At 42.9% G+C, this 22,206-nt stretch overlaps 2 protein-coding genes across 2 annotated transcripts in view; one reads left to right on the top strand and one right to left on the bottom strand.

Annotated features, from left to right (window-relative positions):
* Nucleotides 1–1,687: 1,687 nt before the first annotated feature.
* The window catches only part of LOC132504228 (zinc finger protein 271), a 50,942-nt gene continuing 30,423 nt past the window's right edge, over nt 1,688–22,206 (top strand). The window contains exons 1-4 of the mRNA XM_060121412.1: nt 1,688–1,788; nt 3,107–3,600; nt 3,876–4,017; nt 6,684–7,648. Coding sequence (XP_059977395.1) covers nt 3,193–3,600; nt 3,876–4,017; nt 6,684–7,648 — 1,515 coding nt within the window. The 5' untranslated portion in view covers nt 1,688–1,788; nt 3,107–3,192. The remainder of the gene's footprint in view (nt 1,789–3,106; nt 3,601–3,875; nt 4,018–6,683; nt 7,649–22,206) is intronic.
* LOC132504230 (zinc finger and SCAN domain-containing protein 30-like) lies at nt 13,325–20,440 on the bottom strand. Its single transcript, XM_060121413.1, has 3 exons — nt 19,993–20,440; nt 19,579–19,717; nt 13,325–14,301 (listed from the first exon to the last, which is right to left on the bottom strand). The coding sequence occupies exons 1-3, from the start codon at nt 20,398–20,400 to the stop codon at nt 13,370–13,372; spliced, it is 1,479 nt and encodes a 492-aa protein (XP_059977396.1). The 5' UTR covers nt 20,401–20,440; the 3' UTR covers nt 13,325–13,369.

Below are 22,206 nucleotides of genomic sequence, written 5' to 3'. Positions count from 1 at the left end.
AGAAAAGGGAACACTCTTGCACTGCTGGTGGGAATGTGAATTGGTACAGCCATTATGGAGAACAGTATGGAGGTTCCTTAAAAAACTACAAATAGAACTACCATATGACCCAGCAATCCCATTACTGGGCATATACCCTGAGCAAACCATAATTCAAAAAGAGTCATGTACCAAAATGTTCATTGCAGCTCTATTTACAATAGCCCGGAGATGGAAACAACCTAAGTGCCCATCGTCGAATGAATGGATAAAGAAGATGTGGCACATATATACAATGGAATATTACTCAGCCATAAAAAGGAATGAAATTGAGCTATTTGTAATGAGGTGGATGGACCTAGAGTCTGTCATACAGAGTGAAGTGAGAAAGTGAAAGACAAATACCATATTCTAACATATATATGGAATCTAAGAAAAAAAAGAGTCATGAAGAACCTAGGGGTAAGTCAGGAATAAAGACACAGACCTACTAGAGAATGGACTTGATGATATGGGGAGGGGGAAGGGTAAGCTGTGACAAAGTGAGAGAGTGGCATGGACATATATACACTACCAAACGTAAAATAGCTAGTGGGAAGCAGCGCATAGCACAGGGAGATCAGCTCAGTGCTTTGTGACCACCTAGAGGGGTGGGATAGGGAGGGTGGGAGGGAGGGAGATGCAAGAGGGAAGAGATATGGGAACATATGTATATGTATAACTGATTCACTTTGTTATAAAGCAGAAACTAACACACCATTGTAAAGCAATTATACTCCAATAAAGATGTAAAAAAAAAAAAAAAGGGAAAAGCCATTTCCATGAAGAACCATAAACGGTCAATAAACATGTGAGGAAAATACTATAACTCAAGCTCACTAATTTAAAAGAAATGCAAGTTAAAACATGAGGTGGGCTTCCCTGGTGGCGCAGTGGTTGAGAGTCCGCCTGCTGATGCAGGGGACATGGGTTCATGCCCCGGTCCGGGAAGATCCCACATGCCACGGAGCGGCTAGGCCCGTGAGCCATGGCCACTGAGCCTGCGCGTCCGGAGCCTGTGCTCTGCAACGGGAGAGGCCACAACAGTGAGAGGCCCACGTACCACAAAAAAAAAAAAAAATGAGGCATCATTTTTGAATCTACTGAACAAAGAAAAATATAAACCATAAAACTTAAGCCAGCTAAGTTCCAGTGAAAAATGGAAATTGCATTAGAGGTGCAATGTCTGGGGCCCCAGAGTGTCCTTGAACTACGGCGACTTCGGTGTCTCTTGTCACACGTTGCCTGACATTGGGCAGAGTCTATGGCTGTAAAATGAGCATAAATAGCTATCGCACAGAGTAGTTGTAAGGCTCAAACGATACGCAGAGGGAAAAGGAATATAAATGGTTGTTACTTTTTGTTCAGCGCGTTCATCCACGGGTTTACTTCTGTCGGCAGTACGGGAAATGCACAGGAATTACAGGAAAATGACACGACACAAATCAGGAGGAAGAAAGCCAGGGTAGGAGGTGGCCGAGGCCTGCAACAGTGCCCTAGGGGATGGTGACGTCCCCCTAAGATCCCCGCCTCTAGAGCATCCGAGCCCTGGCGTCGATGCTCCACGGGGCCCGCAGCCACCCCGGGAAGGCGGTGGGAGGGCCGGAGTCACGCGCTGATTGGCTGACTGTGAGCACGGGGCGGGACGGATGGAGGTTCGGGAGTGGGGGGGGGGGGCGCGAGCGGAAGACCGCGAGAGCGCACTTCCGGTCTTTGTGGCTCGCAGCTGCAGGTCCGGGGCTCGTGCCCTGGCGGCTCCTGAGCTTCGCGGTGAGGGACACGGGGCCTGAGACGGAGCGGGGGCGGGGAGGGCGCGCGGCCGGGGCGGTGGGCGCTGGGTGGAGGAGCCCCGCTCCTCGGCCTGCCCATCTCCGGGTCTCGGCACCTTGTCCGGGCGGCGTCTCCGAGTGTCCTGGGGACGGAGAGGAGACCAGCACTGTCCCTGCTTTCCAGCGGAAAGGGCAGTTATTCCCCCACCGCCGTGATTTCGCAGATGCTGCGATTTAACCGGGATATAAAAATAGAAAGGCTAGTGCGGCAGGGCTGGTTAATAAACCACGGATTTGTAGGCTAAATATTCTGTTCTCTAAAGTTAACTGTAGTGTTAGTGTTCAGATGTACTGATCTGTCTTGCTAATTCAGGGGTACACCTTTCTATCAATATTCTCCCATCCAAAGATCAGATCATGATCGGTCTATATATTACAAAATTAAAAACAATTATTTGTTGCCATATTTCACTTTTTAAAATGTTTACTCCCCTATCTTCTAAGCTTTTTGAGAGTTGAGATTAACGTTTTTGCTTTTGTGTCTCTATAATATCTGACATTTGCGCACATGGTAAGCATTTAACAAATACTTCTTGGTTAATTTCTAGGTAGACTCATTTATTCACGAGCAGAAACCTTTGTATCTTAATACCTGGCTCGGGACAGAGCCCATAATAAGTGCCTCAATGTTTGTTGAAGAAGCGCATTAAATACTAAATTTAATCAAATGGCAAACGTCCAACAATGTTTTTATTTAAATCAACTCATGTTTAATATGGATTTTTAAAAATGTTTTATTACTACCTAAATGAAAAGCACCATTGTGTGCCATAGGTTAAAGGTAACTAAAAATAAACGTTTAAAAATCCGCATATCAAATCCTAGCTAGATACTGTTACCCATGGAAGTCTGAGGCCTATAGTTTATTTAAAAGGGAATTCTGTAAGTAACATCTTCAGAAGGTGTTAAAGACAGACTATTCTGCTTGATACAAACAGGATTGAAAGAGGATTGAAAAGGAAATTCCTCAATATGTGATTCATGTTAATATTGCATTCTTTTGCCTCTAAAATAATTTCTCATAGCATAAATGTGGTAGGAATTCTACAAAATGAGAGACGTTGAATGAGGTGATTTTTAGTTTCGTCATTTGATTATTACTTAGTTACAGTCTCAAACCTGATCCCTTTCCATATATTACTCCGATGACTGATCTTTATTATTGTAAGTTCTTAGAGTGATGACTGATCTTTATTATTGTAAGCTCTTAGAGGTTTTTTTTCATTGCTGTAAGTTAACAGTGCTTTTATATCCTTCAGGAAAGAAGAGATTACTCAAAAGCAACTGAAGTAGAGGACCCAGTTGTAGTGAGCTTTTTGCTAAGCTGTTTCAGCCCAGAACGGCTATGGAATCCAGAGCAGTTTCAACCCCAGTACCTCAGAATTCTCAGGAACAAGAGCTAATACTAGTGAAAGTAGAAGAAAGCCTTTCTTGGGGTCAGAAACTTAAGCAGAATGGGAGTACCCGATCCTGCCAGGAATTGTTTCGCCAGCAGTTCAGAAAGTTTTGCTACCAGGAGACACCTGGGCCCCGGGAGGCTCTGGGCCGACTCCAGGAGCTTTGCTGTCAGTGGCTGAGGCCAGAGTTGCATACGAAGGAGCAGATCCTGGAGCTGCTGGTGCTGGAGCAGTTCCTGAGCATCCTGCCTGAGGAGCTGCAGATCTGGGTTCAGCAACACAGTCCAAAAAGTGGCGAGGAAGCTGTGACTCTGTTGGAGGATTTGGAGAGGGAATTTGATGATCCAGGGCAGCAGGTGAGAACAGGGAGATGTGATATGTTTTGGGAAAAGGAATCTACTTCCTGGAGCATGTGGCGGCATCATAAGAATGGGGTGAGAATTTGTCTCTACTGAACCATAACCCTGAAGTGACTACCAGGGCCATACCTGTCTCTGTCCTTAAACAGTTCTTTTGTTCCTATCCGTCATCCCTGGAGATGTCTTCGGTGACCTCTTGGAGATTTTTACTAAGCATTTTCCCTAGGGGTTTTCTCACAAAGAAATTTTCTCACAAATTTTACTGATTTCAGGTCCCAGCTAGTCCACAGGGACCAGCAGTGCCATGGACGGATTTGACATGTCTTGGAGCATCCCAGGAGTTAACACACATCGAACTCCAGCCTTTAAAGACACAGCTGAAACCCTGGGAAGCTTGCCTTTCCCCCAGAAGCGGTAAGAAATAGAAACTCATCTGGGAACTGTTATCAGGCCTCTGGTCTTGAGGGTAGAGAATTAACAACATTTTACAGCATGCCCCATGTGAGCCTCGCGTTTATTATTCTCGAGTGGAGGTGCTCACTCTTGAGCACCTTTGTATTCAGCAATCCTGATGAATTGCAGTCAGCCTTCCTTGCGTCAGTTTCCCCATCATTTATCCACTTATTCCTTCATTTCATGACTTAATAAGGTGCTAATACACGTCTGTATTGTGGTAGGCACTGGGTCTCTATCCTGAAAGAACTTTCAAGCCTAGATGGGGTGGTGGACAAGCAAAAAGGCAATTACAATACAGTATAGGGTAGTAAATTACAGAATAATTAATGTACTGTGGGGGCACGTATAAAGGCACCCACCCTAACTCCACCTTAGAGGTCCAAGGAGTACTTCCTGGAGGGAGAGACATCTAAGCTAGGACTTGAATTCTGAGTAGAAGAAAGCCAGGTAAATAGGTGGGAGGAGGAGATTCCCGAGCTAAAGGGAAAAACTGTTTCTCTGCTCACAACATTTCTGCCACTGCATATGTGGGGTTTTCCCTCCCATCAAGCAATTCTGACACTAACTACCCAGAACCAGTGCAGACCCCACAGGTTAAGGTTTCAGTCCCAAGAGACTGCCTCCCACATCAGATGCCAGTTGCATGTAATGAGTCCCCAGATTATCCACACTTCTGTCCGATATGGCTGCAAATTGGTGCTTCCACAACCCCCTCCTCAGGTTTCATAATTTGCTATAATGGCTCACAGGACTCAGGGAAACACCTTACTTACCATTACCTGTTCATCATAAAGGACAGAAATGAACAGCCAGATGAAGAGGTCCATAGCACAAGGTCCAGAAGGGTCCTGAGCACAGGAGCTTCTGTCTCTCTGGAGTTTGGGGTTCACCACTCTCCTGGGTGCATTCACCATCCCTGAAGCTCTCTGAACCCCTTTGTTTAAGGTTTTTATGGAGGTTTTGTTAATTAAATCATTGGCCATTGGTGATTGATTAACTCAATCTCCAGCCCCTCTCCCTGGAGGTCAGAGGATGGGTCCAAAAGTTCTAACACTCTAATCAACCAGCCGCCCTGCCCTCCAAGAGTCAACTCATTAGCATAACCTCCGGCACCTTCTCATCTCTACCACAGAGGAAATTTTCAGGGGTTTTAAAAGCTCTGTGCCAGGAACTGGGGATGAGGCCAAATCTATATTTCCCACATTACAGTATCACATGAGCAAAGTCCACAAAATCCTGAAGGTGAGAGATTACAATCCATTCCGGGAATTGCAGGTAATTCAATTTAACTTGAAGAGAGGACTCCTAGGGGAGAGCTGGTTAGAAGGAAACTAGAGACGAAACTGGGACACAGGTTGTGAAAACGTGTCTGTCATCCTCATTCGTTTGTACAGTACAGTGGGGAACGGTTGAAGGGTTTTAGACGAGTGAGTGACATGATCAGATTTGTGTTTTAGGACTCAGTTGCAGAGCGGGAATGGATTCGAGGAAGGCAAGAGTAGAGTCTGGTTAGAGACAGTTGTAATCCAAGTGGCCACAGTGAATAAATCAAGATGTATTGTGGTGAGAGGTGGGAAAGATCACGGCTGACTCCTGTTCTTCTCCATTTAACTTGAATTGCAGTAGCTGGTCATTGTTAAACGTGGAGCATGTGGGAGAGGAGTTGAGGGTGATACTCAGGTTTCGGTCTTGAACAACTTGGTTAATGGCGGTGCTATTCATATAAGTGGGAAAACATAAGGGAAAAAATACATATGATGATGCGTTTAGTTTGGGACATTTTGGTGCTTGTCAAATATTTACAAGTAATATGGCCAATTAGCATTGGATACAAGAGTCTGGAGCTTCATAGAACTGGGATAGAATTGGGATCTGGGGAGATATTAGCTTATAACATAAGTAGTGATTGAAGCTTAGGACATAGAGAGTTGGTGGAGTGAGGATATATGAGAGCTCAGAACAGAACCCTGAGGAACTCGTGTTCGAGTGATTGACCTTGAATCTAAGAAGGAACAACCACAGAAATCAGGCTAATGTATTTGGAAGAGAATGGCTCTGGAAGGAAGATGTGGTCCCCAGTGTCAGTGCTACAGAGAGGCCAACTAAGTAAGATCCAGAAAGAAGCCACTGGATTTAGCAGCTATGAAGTTGATTTTGATGAGAGTAGTTTGGGGGGTGGGAGGTGCACAGGTATGGCAGAAATCAGATTACAGAATGGGAACGAGTACCGACAACCATTTGAAGAAGCTTTATTCTCAGTGGGAGTGATGTTGCATGAGGGAGATGTGTAGACAAGGAGCTTGATTTAAAAAGATGAGAGAGACTTGAATTTATTTAAATGCTGACGAACAGGAGTCAGCAGAGAAAGAGATTGAAAACAATAGGAAAGGAATAGTGGGTAACTGATCAACTGAAGTCTCAGAGGAAGCAGGAAAGGATAAATTTCAAACTGTAGATGTAGGCCTTAGTATTAGAAAGGAGGAGGGACCCTATTTTGACCAGTTAAAGAAAAGATACATGCAGATGGCTTTATTTTTGTAAGTAGAAGCATCTATTTTCTCTCACATAGAAAGGGAGTATTGAAAGTGGAGAAATAAAAAGGTTTTTTGCTGTTATCATTTCAGATTGTGAGAACAATGGATCAGCAACAAAGAAGGACATTTCAGGAGAGAAATCGCAAAGACTTCCCCAGGAGCCTTCATTTGGAGGAATTAGTGAACATGAAAGCAGTTCAGAGTGGCAGCAAGGAAGTGCTACAGGGGAGAAATTAAGAAGATCCCCTTCCCAAGGGGGCAGTTTTAGTCAAGTAATCTTCACACACAAATCTCTAGGAAACAAAGACCATCCTGAGCCCCAGAGAAGGTTGATTCTAAATACAAACTCTATAATGTATCAGAAAGTTCCTGCAGAAGAGAGACCTTACAGGTGTGATGTATGCGGGCACAGCTTCAAACAGCATTCTGCTCTAACACAACATCAGAGAATCCATACTGGAGAAAAGCCGTACAAATGTAGCCAGTGTGGGAAGGCCTTTAGTTTGAGGTCCTATCTTATTATTCATCAGAGAATTCATAGTGGTGAGAAAGCATATGAATGTAGTGAATGTGGGAAGGCCTTCAACCAGAGCTCAGCCCTCATTAGACATCGGAAAATCCATACTGGTGAGAAAGCTTGTAAATGTAATGAATGTGGCAAAGCATTCAGTCAAAGTTCATATCTCATTATCCATCAAAGAATTCACACTGGTGAGAAACCCTACGAGTGTAATGAGTGTGGGAAAACCTTTAGCCAAAGCTCAAAGCTTATTAGACACCAGCGAATTCATACAGGAGAAAGACCTTATGAATGTAATGAGTGTGGAAAAGCTTTCAGGCAGAGCTCAGAGCTGATAACCCATCAGAGAATACATAGTGGGGAGAAACCCTATGAATGTAGTGAGTGTGGAAAAGCCTTCAGTCTGAGCTCAAACCTCATCAGACACCAGAGAATTCACAGTGGAGAGGAACCTTATCAGTGTAATGAATGCGGCAAAACCTTCAAAAGGAGCTCAGCCCTTGTTCAACATCAGAGAATCCACTCTGGGGATGAGGCTTACATATGTAGTGAATGTGGGAAGGCTTTCAGGCACAGATCAGTCCTCATGCGCCATCAGAGAGTCCACACTGTAAAGTGACTTATGAATACAATGAATACTGTAAATACTTCAGTCAGGCTTCTATCTTTGTTAGTCAAAAGGGTTTAATTTAATTTGGAGTAAGCCTCCATGGAGGTGGTTGTACAGTACTAGGTCTCGAATCAATCTGACTTTATACAGCACTTGCCAGTGCTCATGCACATTGTCCCCTGAAAGCTTTTCCTGTGACTAATTAGAAGAGCAGACAGAAGAATCATTGCTTCCATCTTTCTCTTACCAGTAAGAATACTCAGGAACTGTGAAAGATGGGACTATAACATTGAAACATCATCTTCCATGAGAATGTCACAAAGGGCACAGCAACTCTGTCACTGCATCTAATTGTCAGTGGGCCAGATTTGGAGGGTGGTGTGGAGAGTATGAGGGACATTTTGTCTCAGGAATGCAAAAATTGTACTGACCAGTTAAGAACAGTGGCAGGGCAGCGAGATATGGGGAAACAGTTTCATCGATGACTTATTGAGCCCACGGCAGACCAGAAGTGAGATAGTGAAAAGGAAATACAAATTAAGTTATCCAACAGTTATTTTTTGAGTGGCTGCTTTGTGCCAGGCACTAGGGATACAGTGGAAAATAAGACCATACCTTCAGTTTCACGGACAACACAAACAGGCAGTGACACTATGGTACGATCAGTGCTGTGTGATGTTAAGGAGTACCTGGCCCAACCTTGGATCGGGGGAGGCTTCTGAGAAAAATTATCTGAAGGATGAGTGGCCAGGAAGGTAGGCCGGCCAGGAAGAAAGTCTGGCACATCTGAGGAAAGGAAAAGGCCATTTTGCCTGGAGTATTCCTTTATGAGTTCCTTTTGAAGTGGATTCCTGTCTGTAGGAAAAGCATGCATGTGGCCAGAATCTCTGTTTACTACAGTGCCTATAGTGAAACGTGAGCCAGTGGAGAAATTTGTTAATAGACAAAACCTGGAGTCCTTGGAGCATGGCGTGGTGAGGAGCTTTGTCTTGGTTTGTATGACCCCAGGGGAAGGGTTAAAACGTAGCTTCCTTGTCCAACCTGGAGGCTAGGCCTTCCATGTGGGTGAGGGCAGAGCCCAGTCTAGAAGTTAAGAGTCTTAAGAGTTCCAAATCTCACCCTCGCAGACATAAGGACTCCTTTGGTTCTTGAGACGTGACCAGCGCTTCTGTCGGCTTCCTCCTAACTCCCCAGGCTCCGGGTCGGAAGCTGCTACGGCTGCCGTATCATTTGTTTCTGGGTCTGTACTCCCACAGTTCCTAGTGCACACCCCTAGGCTCAGGCACTAAAAACTTCCTCCACTGCTGGGTCTGTTACTCTTCAGGTGCCTCACATGTGTTCAGTTTTGTCATATCAGCAGTATTTCAGTCTTGTGAACTTTGTTAAAGACCATGCTAAAGGGAAATAACAGTAATAGTCACGGTCCATCCAGAGAGACTGCCCTCTTCTGAGGGACCCAGCAGGAAAAGGATCCCTAGACTGGTGCTTCTCAGTGCAATGCAGAAAGGTGTATAGGTTAGTCAGCAACAGAAAGACATGTTATTTAAAATACCTAATAGGTCAGAGTTACAACACACCTTACCAAAAATTCAAGCCTTTGGGAATCTCGAGCCCTGCACATAGGAAGAGTTTTCATGAGGATGAATAGAGAAGTAATGCTTCTATTGGGGCATGAGCATGTACTAACCAGTAAGAATGGCAGGAGGACTAGATGCCCATGCTTGGAGAGAATGTGAGAAAAGAAAGGGCTAGGTTAAATAACAAAATAGCGTGGTAAAGCTATTCAACTCATATTCCTCTTCCACAGAGGAAGATCCAATCAAACTGAAAAGGGCAGAACAAATGTTAAGTAGGAATTGATACAACATATATTACAAAAGGCAAATATTCTTTATATAGAGAGTTCTTACATATATCGGTAAGAAACAATAGGTACTTGCAAAGGGCTTTGTGTATATGTATTACTTCTTAGCCCATAGTTTGCAGATGAAGAAATGAAGGCTTGAGGTCATGGCTTACTCAAGGTCATGTAGCTACAAAGTGGTGAGCTCAGACTTTAGACCCAGGCAGTAGGAATCCAGAACGTGTCTGGGGAGCCACTACTCTACTATCTCCCCATGAAAAAGTCCCAGTAGAAAAAAGTAGTACTTAGATAGGCAAATCACAAAAGAATAAATGCCAATGGACAGTAAATATTAGCCTTGCTAGAATTAAAAATGTATATTAAAGCAAGAGTTGAGATGGCGCTTTTTTTCCCTCATAAAATTAACAAAGATTCAGGGAAATTGGGGCTCTAATGCTGCTGGTGAGATGTGAGTAGATGCTGTCTGTGGCAATCAATACCAGAAGCCTTAAACATTGCCTTTTGACTTTAAAATTCTACCTGGAAATGTATGCTTCAGAAACCATCATGAATGTATACAAAGTCTTAAAAGCTGTTAAAAGTGATGTTGATTAATATTAAATAAGAAAGCGTTCATATCTTAAGTAAAAATATAAGACGATATGTACAATACGATTTGTGTAAAAATATATTTATGCATTAAAAATATTGGAAATATATATAATCTTAATGCTATACTGGTTATATCTGAATAATAAGATTATAGGAGATTTAATTTTTTCTTGTGTTTGTGTCTTCCAATTTTTTCTACAATAAATACCTAAAATTTCTAAAGTTAGAGAAAAAAAGGTTTAAAAGGGAATGGAAGCCCAGGATAGCTGAGAAGTTATCAAGAAAAGCATGTGCTTTCTATGGCATCTTTGTGCCTTCCAAGTCCTAGGCAGTTAGCTAACTCGTTAACTGATCTGTGACTTCCTAACTGGTAAGTGACAATGGCAGATATACTCATCTGACTAGTGTACAACAACAACAACAAAAAAAGTGCAAATTATAAATCTCTGTGCAAATATAAGTTATTTGCATGAAAGTGATTATAGTTGAGAAAAGCAATAGCCTTGAAGTGAAGACTTCTGTTCTCATTAGTGCTTCTCCGTGAATTCTGCAGCCATAAGGAAGTCACCTGACAACTCTGGACCCTCAGTTTAAGAAAGCTGAAGTAGGTGATCTCTTACAGTTAAAGCTTCAACAGTCTATATGAAACAGAGGGGGCACCAAGTAGGTGGATGTCAAAGGTAATTGTTTTTTCCTTCACCAGAGTTGCCTGAGGAAAAGTAATCCATCCCTTTCCTTTCTGCTCAGAGCCCTCATTTCTTTTGGCGTAGAGGCAGTCCACTGTTTACCTTAAATGGGTCCTGTGCAGATTCATGGATTTAAAAAGATGTGGAATTTAGGTAAAGTGCTTAATATCAGTTTCCTACCTCTCCACTCCTCCCTCCTCGCTTCCACAGGCTGCAGTTAACACTGTCCAGATGAGAGGATTAGAAATTTAAGCAAGTCTGACCTTGGTCTCTCCAAGCCCCCCTGTGAACAACTTTGCTTCTTTTGCCCCGTAAAGTGAATCCTCAGAGCAAGGAGGATTGCCAATCATTTCCATGCAGAAGGAACTGACCTGAAGAGCATTTCTGCAAAGTCAAGAGGAAGGGTGAGCGGGGTAGGCAGACCTACCCCCTGCTCTCTGATGGCCCAAAACCAGATGTTGCTGCTCAGTAACTTTATCGTTCACAGCTCTCTTGTTGGCAGACACAAACGATGATAGATCTAAAGGGTCATGGGGTGTTCCTGCACATGTGTGTCTATTAAGGACCTGCTGAGAGGGGAGGGGAAAGCTGTGGCATTCTCCCAGGCCCTTGCTCCCAAGGTGGGGAAGCGTCCTGATTCTTGTGGATGATGCTTCTGTTTGTAGAGGCTACTTGCTCTCGTTCCCATGTTCTTTCAACCACAGTGCAGCTCCAGATGTCCCCTCAATTTTGTGACTTCAACTGGTGAACTGCAGCCCCAGGGACTAGGCATCGTTTCCAGACATGTTTTGGCCCAGGAATCAAAGCTAAGACCACCAATTCCCTGCCTTCTTCCCACAACTCCTTCCCCCATTCTCCCAGCACATCTCCATTCGTGTTACGGTGTTCCCTATTACTGAATGATTAATTTCAAAGCAAAACTTAAAACTCAAATTTATTAGAAGACGTCTTGTATTACATTCTAATACTAAATAGTTAAAGTATAAACAATGAGGTCCTACTGTATAGCACAGGGAACTATATTCAATATCCTGAGATAAATCATAATGGAAAAGAATATTAAAAAAGAATGTGTATATATATGTGTGTGTATATATATATATATATATATAACTGAATCACTGCTGTACAGAAGAAATTAACGCCACATTGTAGATCAACTATACTTCAAAAAAATTTTTTAAACAAACAGTTGAAGTATATAATCAAAAGTATAAGTGTTAAAATCAGTTACTAAAAATGATTTACCAAACAAGATTTTCACCAAAAAAAGTACACATATATTAGGGATGGGGGGTAAAAAAAAATCTAGAAGTACTCCAAAATGTTAAGAAAGTTTCTATGGATGGTGGGATCATGGGTGATTTATACTTTCTCATTTTCTGTACTATCAACATTTACAATTAATTCACAATCAGTTTAAAAAACATTAAATGGTATTAAAAACATGAAATCATTTGATTGTCACCCATAGGAAAAGGCAACTCTCTATCCATTTGAAGGATCTTTTAAGACTTCTGACTGGCCTCACTAATAATCCTACAACCTCTGGACACAAAAACTGTCTCCCTAATTTCACCTCTCCTATTACCCACAACAGCTTTGATTATCACATCTTCTTCAGAAGTGACAGTATCAGGAAGGGAAATCAGGACATCTTAGAAGAGGACTCAAACTTCCTCTTAGGTATTAACTGCCCTCAGCAATTGTGAGTTAATTAAAACTGCCAAAATAAAAATTGGAGAAGTAGAGTTTTGAGGAATATTCAACAAATATTCATTGCCCTCACGTAGCTTAGCATCTGTGAGTCTGGTGATGAGAGGAGGGAACAGGGAATGAGGAAGGCAGACCTCCCATTCCCGTGTTCCTGTCAGCTTGCCATTTCCTGGGCCCCAGGGTCATGGGACACAAGCACTTCAGTCCCCACTGTCCCTCTAGCCTCCAACATGTATTCTTTCCTTGGTGTACAAACATGCCTTTTTCCATACAACGCAGCAAAGTCTTCCATCACTAATTCTCCTAAGTACTCCAAGAGAACTGGGATAGGCCACCCAACTCAGTGACTAAATAGGAAGAGAGGAACAAACACCTACCCTGGCTTCTGAACCAGGGGCCCCCAAGAAAAAATTCCTGCCAGAGAGAAGAGTTCAGAGGAAGGGATGTCTCCAGATCCTCTGTTCATGCCATTGCATGTGCTATAACCTCTGCCTGTAACATTCTTCTCTTCCTTCTTGCCTTGGTCTGGCTAACTTCTACCCACCTTTTATGCCTCAACTGAGATTTCATCACATCCAGGAAGCCTTTAGTGACTCATGGACCAGGCTAGGTACTCCCCTGCCATACATGCATTTCAACAGAACCATATATATATATATATATATATATCATATATATATATATCATATATCCCATTATATCACATATATATCATATATACATATCCCATTATTCACCCCCAAAGTGAATTCCTAGTATTTCATAGTTGTACAACTCTTACCCAAAGAGTTAAACTCTGGTGTGAGTTCTCTGATGCTGCATAAGGCCTGATCTATGCCTAAATGTTTTCTTACATTCACTACATTCATAAGGCTTTTCTCCAGTGTGGATTCTCTGGTGCTGGGTGAGGGCTGAGCTCTGATTGAAGGATTTTCCACATTCATTACATTCATAAGGTTTCTCTCCAGTGTGAATTCTTTGATGTTCAGTAAGGATAGAGCTTCTACCAAAAGCCTTACCACATTCAATACATTCATAGCCTTTGTCTCCAGTGTGAATTTTCTTATGCTGAATAAGGGCTGAGCTCCGGCTGAAAGCTCTCCCACATTCACCACATTCATAAGGTTTCTCTCCAGTGTGAATTCTCCGATGCCGGATGAGCTCTGAACTGCCCCTGAAAGCTTTTCTACATTCACAACATTCGTAGGGTTTTTCACCACTATGAATTCTCTGATGTCTAACAAGGTCTGAGCTCAGACTAAAGGCTTTGCCACATTCTTTACATGCATAAGGTCTCTCTCCAGTATGAGTTCTCTGATGTCTAATCAGCTTTGAGCTCTGGCAAAAGGCTTTCCCACAGTCGAAGCACTCATAGAGCTTTCCCCCAGCGTGAATTCTCGGTTGTGTTATAACATTTGAGTTCAGACTGAGACTTCCTTCACCTTCATTACATTCCAGGACACTCTCTTCTGTGGAAATTTCCTTGTTGAAGCTTGTCAGGCTAAAATGTCTTTCCTGGGAAGGGAGCTGACTCATTTTGTCCCCTGAAGCACTTCCTTTTGGCTTCTCAAAATTGTCCAGACCTCCCAAAGCTTCTTCAACTACCTGTCCTGAAGGAGTTTCCCCAGGGAGTCGTCTTGAGGATATCATGGCTGCTGATGCCACACATTCAATAATTTCTTGCTTTGCTGTCAAGAATTTGTCAGCCACCAGCTTGCCATCTAAAAATGTGAACAGAAAATGCAAGTGTCATTTGCTTCCCATGTTGGAAGAAAAGAACTTACTGTAGCAGAAACAGAAAATAAACCAAATGAAATAGGTATTTACCTATTAGAAGGAAAACTCTTAAAAACTAGCTTCCCAACCTAGAATTTAGAAAAGTGGCCTGTGGTAGGGAGAGTTGGCACCCTCAGAGAGTAATATAGACTAGAATGAGAGTCAGCATTGGAAAGGAGGGATGGTGAACAGGGCAAGAAATTAGTTAAAGGAGATAGTGATAAACAGGAGTAGCAGTGAGAGACCAGGAAGCTGGGAGACAATCTTGGGTTAGAGGAGAAGATGTGCTTTTAGGTAGTGAGGGAAAGGAAAAGAGGAGATAAAGAGTAATTAGAATAAAGACAGATGTCTAAGAGTCTTGAATCAGCAGTGCTTCTACAAAAATAGGAGAGCAGGAGATACAATTAGGAAATGCTTTAGAGGTTAGAATTGGACAGAGGTAGGTGGTACAAAGGTAAATTGCAGATTCTGGCAGGTTCTAAGTTGATCAAATGATTATAAGCAAATAGAATAAGACATGCAGAGCATAAGAAAAGTAATATTGTGAGTTCCTGACTCATTCTGGGGCCAGGTGGGAGTCTTCTATGTTCACTTTTTTATGTATAAATGGTCAAAGATGGTGGATGGAAACAAGAGGCAGATGTGACTGCCTGGTGCCAAACCTTCCGCTCTCACATGACACGCCCCTCTCATTTCTAGATTTCTAGTAACTCAGAATAGGAGACTACTGGATGATGGCTGAGGTAACTTCAATTATTTTGAGTGGAGAAAATCTGAAGAACTGTTAAGTTACTTTCGTCTCCCCCAAAGCCCTCTAAACTTATATGCATTTTACAGATCAGGAAACGAAGGCTCAGAGAGGCTATATCACTAGGGTAAGGGAATAGAATTAATAACTGGTAGAGTCAGGATTCTAAAGATGCTTAACATCAAGGCTTGCACTTTCCCCCTATGTCATCTGCTTTCCCTACTGGAAGGAAGCAGGGCTGTAGTTGCACTAAGAAAAAAAAATTAATTTAAAAACCATTTTTATTTAGCTTCAGAAAAGTCATGTTTTTCTATAAAAACAAATACTTCTTTTTGATATTCTTGGAGTTCATCACACTTCAAACACAACAATAAAGGCTCACAATGATTACCTGACCAAAGCACGGGGCTATCCAGCTTCCCTTTTCCTCACTTCTTACCAGAAATCACAGATGGACAACACTGCCTCTTAGATCAGAACACTAAAATTCACACTGTTCTTGGATCTTAAATAGAAATTTAAATTACTCAAGGCTATGCTCGTTCAAAAAGGGAAAATTTATGAATAAAAGCATAATATATTAAAAAGGCAGAAGAATAATAAGCACCAACTTGGTTAAAGTCAGAGACCTGACAACCTAATGAGAAATCTTGTGAAAGTAGTAAATAGGTCAAATTATAAAGAGTATACATTATAAAGGGTATAAAGTGGCAATAAAATTGTGTAGGGACAAATTTAGGGCTGTGAAAATTAGAAAAGCAATGTAATTTATAGGATTTAAAATACTTCTTCAAATTCTATAATCACATGAGGACAAATTGAGACCAGAGAAAAATCTTGACCTTAGATGTATCGATCAGGAAAATACCAAGACTCTTATTCTTTCAACTATATATGTATATTACATTTTAAAAAATTAGGATAAACAGTTAACTAGAGTAATTCCTGGAAATGACAGAGATTAAAAGTAGAATATGAGATGATTACTTGAATATTTAGAAATATTGGTACAAAAATAATCCAAATAATCTAATTGATATCTTCCAAGAGTGAATGATAATTTACAATCAAGCCCAAAGTTCAGATGCTGGAGGGCAGAGTACAGATTATAGGAAGCTCTTTGGAAGAGAAATAAGCCACAGGTTCCTCTGTAGAAGAGCTCTGCTATATAACATCCCCTCACCCCATCCCACTACTTCCCTACCTTTTCAGTGACCTGTATGGTCTAAAATCATCTTAACTCGGACTTGGCCTTTAATTGCACATGGACAAATATGATTCAGCCTTAATACTATATAGATGATGCTCCACTACCCACTCAGATCCCCTTCACCAACACAGTGCCTCCTTCCCCCAGCTGCTGTGAGTGTTGGCTCCTAACGACCCACAGCTTCCCTCTTCTCTGGAGCGTTGCCCTGGCTGATGAAAGCCACCTGGCCTAGGAAATTACTTCCACCCTCACTGCCCCCCAACCCCGCCTCAAGAAGGAACAACTCAGCAGTACAATTATGCTCCAGGGGGTCCTCCCAAAGCCCCACCTCATGGATTAAGCCAAGGCTAGGTTTTACCCGAGACCATATCATTGCTTGATCTTTTCCCTTCCTAACCCTACCTCTCTCACTCCATCACAGAGTTCTCCTGAGGAGCATGCCCTCAGTAAACCACCTGCACTCAAAGGTCCATCGCAGGCTCTTCTTCTAGCAAAACATACTGCTAGGCTAGTGAAGAAGCTAAGGAAAATTATATATTATATTATATAACCAAGAGTGTAAGGTTATAAAAATGACATGGCAACTCTTACAATCCTATCAAGGTGGATTCCTCCAATGATTTAATCCTTATTGACCTAGGTAAAAGATGTGAAATGATCCACATTAATTCTTCAGAGGTGGAGCTAAGACCCTCAAGACTAAAAAAAGATCAGCATAATGAGATTTATCAGAAACCCAGTCAAGGCCATTCAAGACCATATACTTAGCAATCAGGCATAAACGGAGGATGAGGACATTTTGCTAAGGCCAAGGAAGGCTGGAAGATGGAATCACTGTGGCCATAAGTTGATTGAGTCAACAACATAATACCACTGTGAAGGGGCAAACAAATAAAAATATATAGAGTGCAACAAATAAGAGTTGGGGCTGTGTGTGAATCTACCTTGTAAATTGACCAGATCTTCATTAGAGTACTTTATTTTTTTATCCCTGTACTTCAAATGAATGTGGAGAAACTGAAGCACATCCAGAGGAATGAGCTGTGATGACCGGAGAGATGGAATACAGATGGAATCAGAGGCAGTGAGATGCTTAGTTAAAACAAAGTCGAAGGGCAGTGTACTCATTACCTTCAAGAACAGGTGTGTTTTATGAGGATTCTGCTAAACAAATAAAATAAAATGGAATTAAATTAAAACTGGAAGTAGTTCATATGGACACAGAGAAGAAGTTTAATACCGTTTTAGTTTGCCAGTCTGCCTGCTGTAACAAAATACCATACACTGGATGGCTTAAACAACAGAAATTTATTTTCTCACAATTCTGGAGGCTGGAAGTCCAAGATCAAGGTGTTGGCAGGTTTGGTATCATTTGAGGTCTATCTCTCCTTGGCTTGCAGTGGCTCCTTCCCACTGGGTCCTTATACGGTTGTCCCTCGATTTGTGTTATGGCCCAGTCTCTGCTTCTCACAAGGACACCGTCATATTGGGTTAGGGCTCACCCTAACAGTCGCATGTTAACTTATTTACTTCTTTAAAGGCCCTATCTCAAATACAGTCACATTTTGGGGTACTGGGTGGGGGTAGGGCTTCAACATAGAAACTGGGGGGACATAATTCAGGCCACAACAAATATCAGTATGAAAAGCACAAGAACGACTTAAAAAATTACAGCACAGTCTCTGTTCCTCAAGACCTTAAAAGAAGGAAATAGAAGTAATTGACCCTAACTGATTTAGATATTTACCTACTTTAAGGCAGGGGACTTGAGGAGATGATTTTTTTAAATCCACTTGAATGTAGTTTTTGCTTGATGCGGAAAATATTTAAGTGGGCTTACTTGGCTAATGATGTGGGGGGAGGCGGGGCTGGGAGGGAGTTTCCTAGGAGGTCTCAGTGTACAGATGCATGGATACCTTTGGTGAATGCCAAGGTCCAAGATCTAGCCCTTGACCTTGTGGCCTCATAAACCTAACTTTATCATCATACAATGCATAGATTTACCTCTTGGGGTTAACTCTCATTAGCCAAGCTCATGAAACTGAGCAATAAAACCATAACAAAAATTAATGAGTAATTTAACTGTCACACAGACCAGACTAGACTAATGTACGTTTTTATTATAGCTAAGCTTCATAGGAATTTAATAAGATTGCTTGGTAAAGATGAAATCAGAAGGGTAGTTGGCTGTAACAAACTTGTTAATGAGAACAAGTTAATAGGCCTGATGTACATGCTGCCCATAGGGATGATTTTGCCAATAACATAATCGAAGCCCTTTTGGTCAGCTTCAAATCCACCCTTCAGTGCCCCGCCTGTGCTACACTTCTCCCTGGCCAGCTGACAACGATGTGAACTTTAACAGTAGGGGCTGAACAGACCCTGAAGGAGGAAGGGGCTTTTCTTCCTGGTGCTGGTGTGCTCTCTTTTTCCCTGCAACGTGTGGGGCACCCAGCAGTGCCAATCAGTTTCAGGGGCACCATCCCTGAGGGTGGCTTTGCAGCAAGTTCTGTGTCATGGCACCTCCCCATGGTGGGGGGGCACACCTGGCACCCCAGAGGGTAGCTTCTCAGTGAATTCTGCCCCCTAGAACACACACTTTCCCCCCACCCATGAATGGCTTTCCTTCATACCCCAAAGAGCAGTTTCCCAGCAAATCTGCCAGCAAGCACTCAGGGAACATCTCCATCCAGTGGGCCATAGCTGTGTCCTCTCCAACAAGATCTGGATCTCATTTCTGCCAAGGGAGGGGGAAGATGCAGCACCCTCTTGCAGATTTGTTCCTTTCTTGGGCGCTCTGCCTCAACCCTAGAGACTCCCTGTATGTGTTATTTCTGCATACTTTATGGGGGTTTTGAAAACTAATTAGTAACTAATCCTCTGTCATAATTAATAATTCTTAACATTAAATTTTCCCTTTTCAAGTTACTATGTGGTTTCTCTTATTGATACATTACGCATCTCCATCTTAGGGACTGCTTTGTCAGTAGGGCCATAATATTAAAAAACCAGAATACTGCTCTTTGAATATTATGGAGGTTATTAGAGAATTTTATTAGAGACCTTAATTCTTAACCCCAAATTAGAAATTATATTGGAATTTCAGGTTCTAGGCAGAGCCAATGGAAGAATATTTCTAGGCAAGGGGGCTTTTTCACAGCACTTAATGACAGTCATAAGAGGCAGTTATTAAGAAAATGACCCATGCCACGGATTTAAGCCCTCACCTCCGCCCTCAACCCCCAATGGACTGTGGCGCCTCACCTCTCTCACAGTAACCCTGGGGCTCCTGAATCTCATTCTTGCCCTGGTTCTCCAAGGGCTCGAGCTGGATACTCAGAGACTTCAGTGCTCCCACAGATGTCATTTCCTTCCAGATCATTCCTTGGCCATGAGCTGTGTCCTAGGAGTAATCAAGTACCAACACTATGATCCTGAGGACATACAAGAGGAAAACCCCTAGATTAACAGGGCAGGGCAGCCAGAATCAGAAACTCATTCAGATGATTAGATAGAAAACAACAAGACGAAAAGCTCTAGTGACTTGATCCCAGTGCACAAATAATAACCCAAAGGACAAAAATTTTATAATTCTCGGGGAGCCCAGTCAAGGCTGCTCAGAATGGCTTCCTCATTAACTTACAGTCAGTAAAACAAGCAAATAAAACACCTACTTACCTGTTGCCTTGGTTCGTCAAGCTCTTTCTCCAGCTCCTCCAGCATCACCACGGCTTCCTCTCCACTCCCTGGTTGGTTCTCTCGAAGCCAGGTCTGCAGCTCCTCTGGCAGGATGCTCAGGAACTGCTCCAGCACCAGCAGCTCCAGGATCTGCTCCTTGCTATGCACCTCTGGCCTCAGCCACTGACAGCACAGCTCACGGAGCCGGTTCAGAGCCTCCCGGGGCCCCGCGGAGTCAGAGTAACCGAACTGCCTGAACCGCTGGCGGAAGGCCTCCTGACTATAGGCATTGCCCTGAAGGCCAAAGTCCTGCCCCCAAATATAATTTTCTTCTTCGACCTTCACAATTATGAGTCCTTCCTGCTCTTTTGGAGCATGGTAGACCAAGGCTGCCGACTTTCCTGCCATTCTGGGCAGAGATAGTCTGAAGAGGCTGCCTAGTTGAAGCAGGGAGGGGATGGACGTCTAGTGTCTGAGAGATTCTTTCTGAATTCCAGTTCTCCAAAGAGCTCCTGAGGTGGACAATGCTAATATCACACAGGGGAAAAAATGTGTTTAGAATATAAATTCAGGTGTTTGAAAACCAGTTGCCACCAAGTGTAGCACTGTAAAGAAAACTGACTAAAAGGGAGCTTCCGTGTAAATAATACATTTATAGATGATTCAGGATTTTTCTCAGGATGTAAAACGGAAAAGTTAAAGTACCACCGAAATAAATTCAACTTTTGGTAACAATGTTAGAGACAACATTAGGGATAATAACTAATGCTTATAAATCATGGAAATCAGGAAAAATACTATAGTATATTATCAGCTCTCAGAATAATAACCACCATTTTACTGAGCACCTACTAGATGCCAAGCACTAGCTAGATACTTGACATAAATTTAATATAATTTCCCTAATAATTCTATAAGGATAATCATAATTATGCCCATTTTCCAAATGAGGCTACTGAGAATCATAAGGGGACCAAAGACACACAGCCAGGAAGCAGCAGAATGGCTCTCTGCAACCAGAGGACTTATTAGCTCTTTCTATTAAGCCATAGGGTCTCCCCAAAGAAGGGAATTTGCACTTAATAAACCTACTATGGGCCAGGCACTTTACAAATACAATTTTTTGACACTTGTAAATAACACTAATAGGTATGTATTATCAGCTCCACTTTACAGATGAGGAAACTGAGGTTCTTGAAAGTTAAGTAATTTGCCCAAGGCCCCAAACTAGTATATGGCAAAGTCAAGACATGAACCTAGAGTAGCCCAACTCTAAAGCACTTGTTTTTTTAAATTACAGAATGGGTTAATGCCCAGGACAATCTTGGTTGCTACTATAAATTAAGAATGAGGGTGGGGCTTCCCTGGTGGCGCAGTGGTTGAGAGTCCGCCTGCCGATGCAGGGGACACAGGTTCGTGCCCCGGTCTGGGAAGATCCCACATGCCGCGGAGCGGCTGGGCCCGTGAGCCATGGCCACTGAGCCTGCGCGTCCGGAGCCTGTGCTCCGCAACGGGAGAGGCCACAACAGTGAGAGGCCCGCATACCGCAAAAAAAAAAAAAAAAAGAAAAAAAAAAAAGAATGAGGGTGAAGGACTTCCCTGGTGGCACAGTGGTTAAGAATCCACCTGCCAATACAGGAGACAGGTTCAAGCCCTGGTCCAGGAAGATCTCACATGCCGCGGAGCAACTAAGCCCGTGTGCCACAACTACTGAGCCTGCACCCTAGAGCCCGTGTGCCACAACTACTGAAGCCTGTGCGCCTAGAGCCCGTGCTCTGCAACAAGAGAAGCCACTGCAATGAGAAGCCCGCGCACTGTAACGAAGAGTAGCCCCCACTCGCCACAACTAGAAAAAGCCCACGCACAGCAACGAAGACCCAACACAGCCAAAAATAAATAAATAAATATATAAAAATTTTAAAAATCTGCTTTCTAGGGCTTCCCTGGTGGCGCAGTGGTTGAGAGGCCGCCTGCCGATGCAGGGGACATGGGCTCGTGCCCCAGTCCGGGAAGATCCCACATGCCGCGGAGGGGCTAGGCCGGTGAGCCATGGCTGCTGAGCCTGCGCATCCGGAGCCTGTGCTCCGCAGCGGGAGAGGCCACAACAGTGAGAGGCCCGCGTACCACAAAAAAAAAAAAAAAAAAAAAAAAAATCTGCTTTCTAAAAAAAATAAAAATAAAAAAATAAGGGTGAAAATGTTAGGAAAAGGTCAT

Source organism: Lagenorhynchus albirostris, chromosome 14 (genome assembly GCF_949774975.1).
Source record: "Lagenorhynchus albirostris chromosome 14, mLagAlb1.1, whole genome shotgun sequence".
Taxonomy (NCBI): Eukaryota; Metazoa; Chordata; class Mammalia; order Artiodactyla; family Delphinidae; genus Lagenorhynchus; species Lagenorhynchus albirostris.
This window is presented reverse-complemented; position numbering and strand designations above follow the sequence as displayed.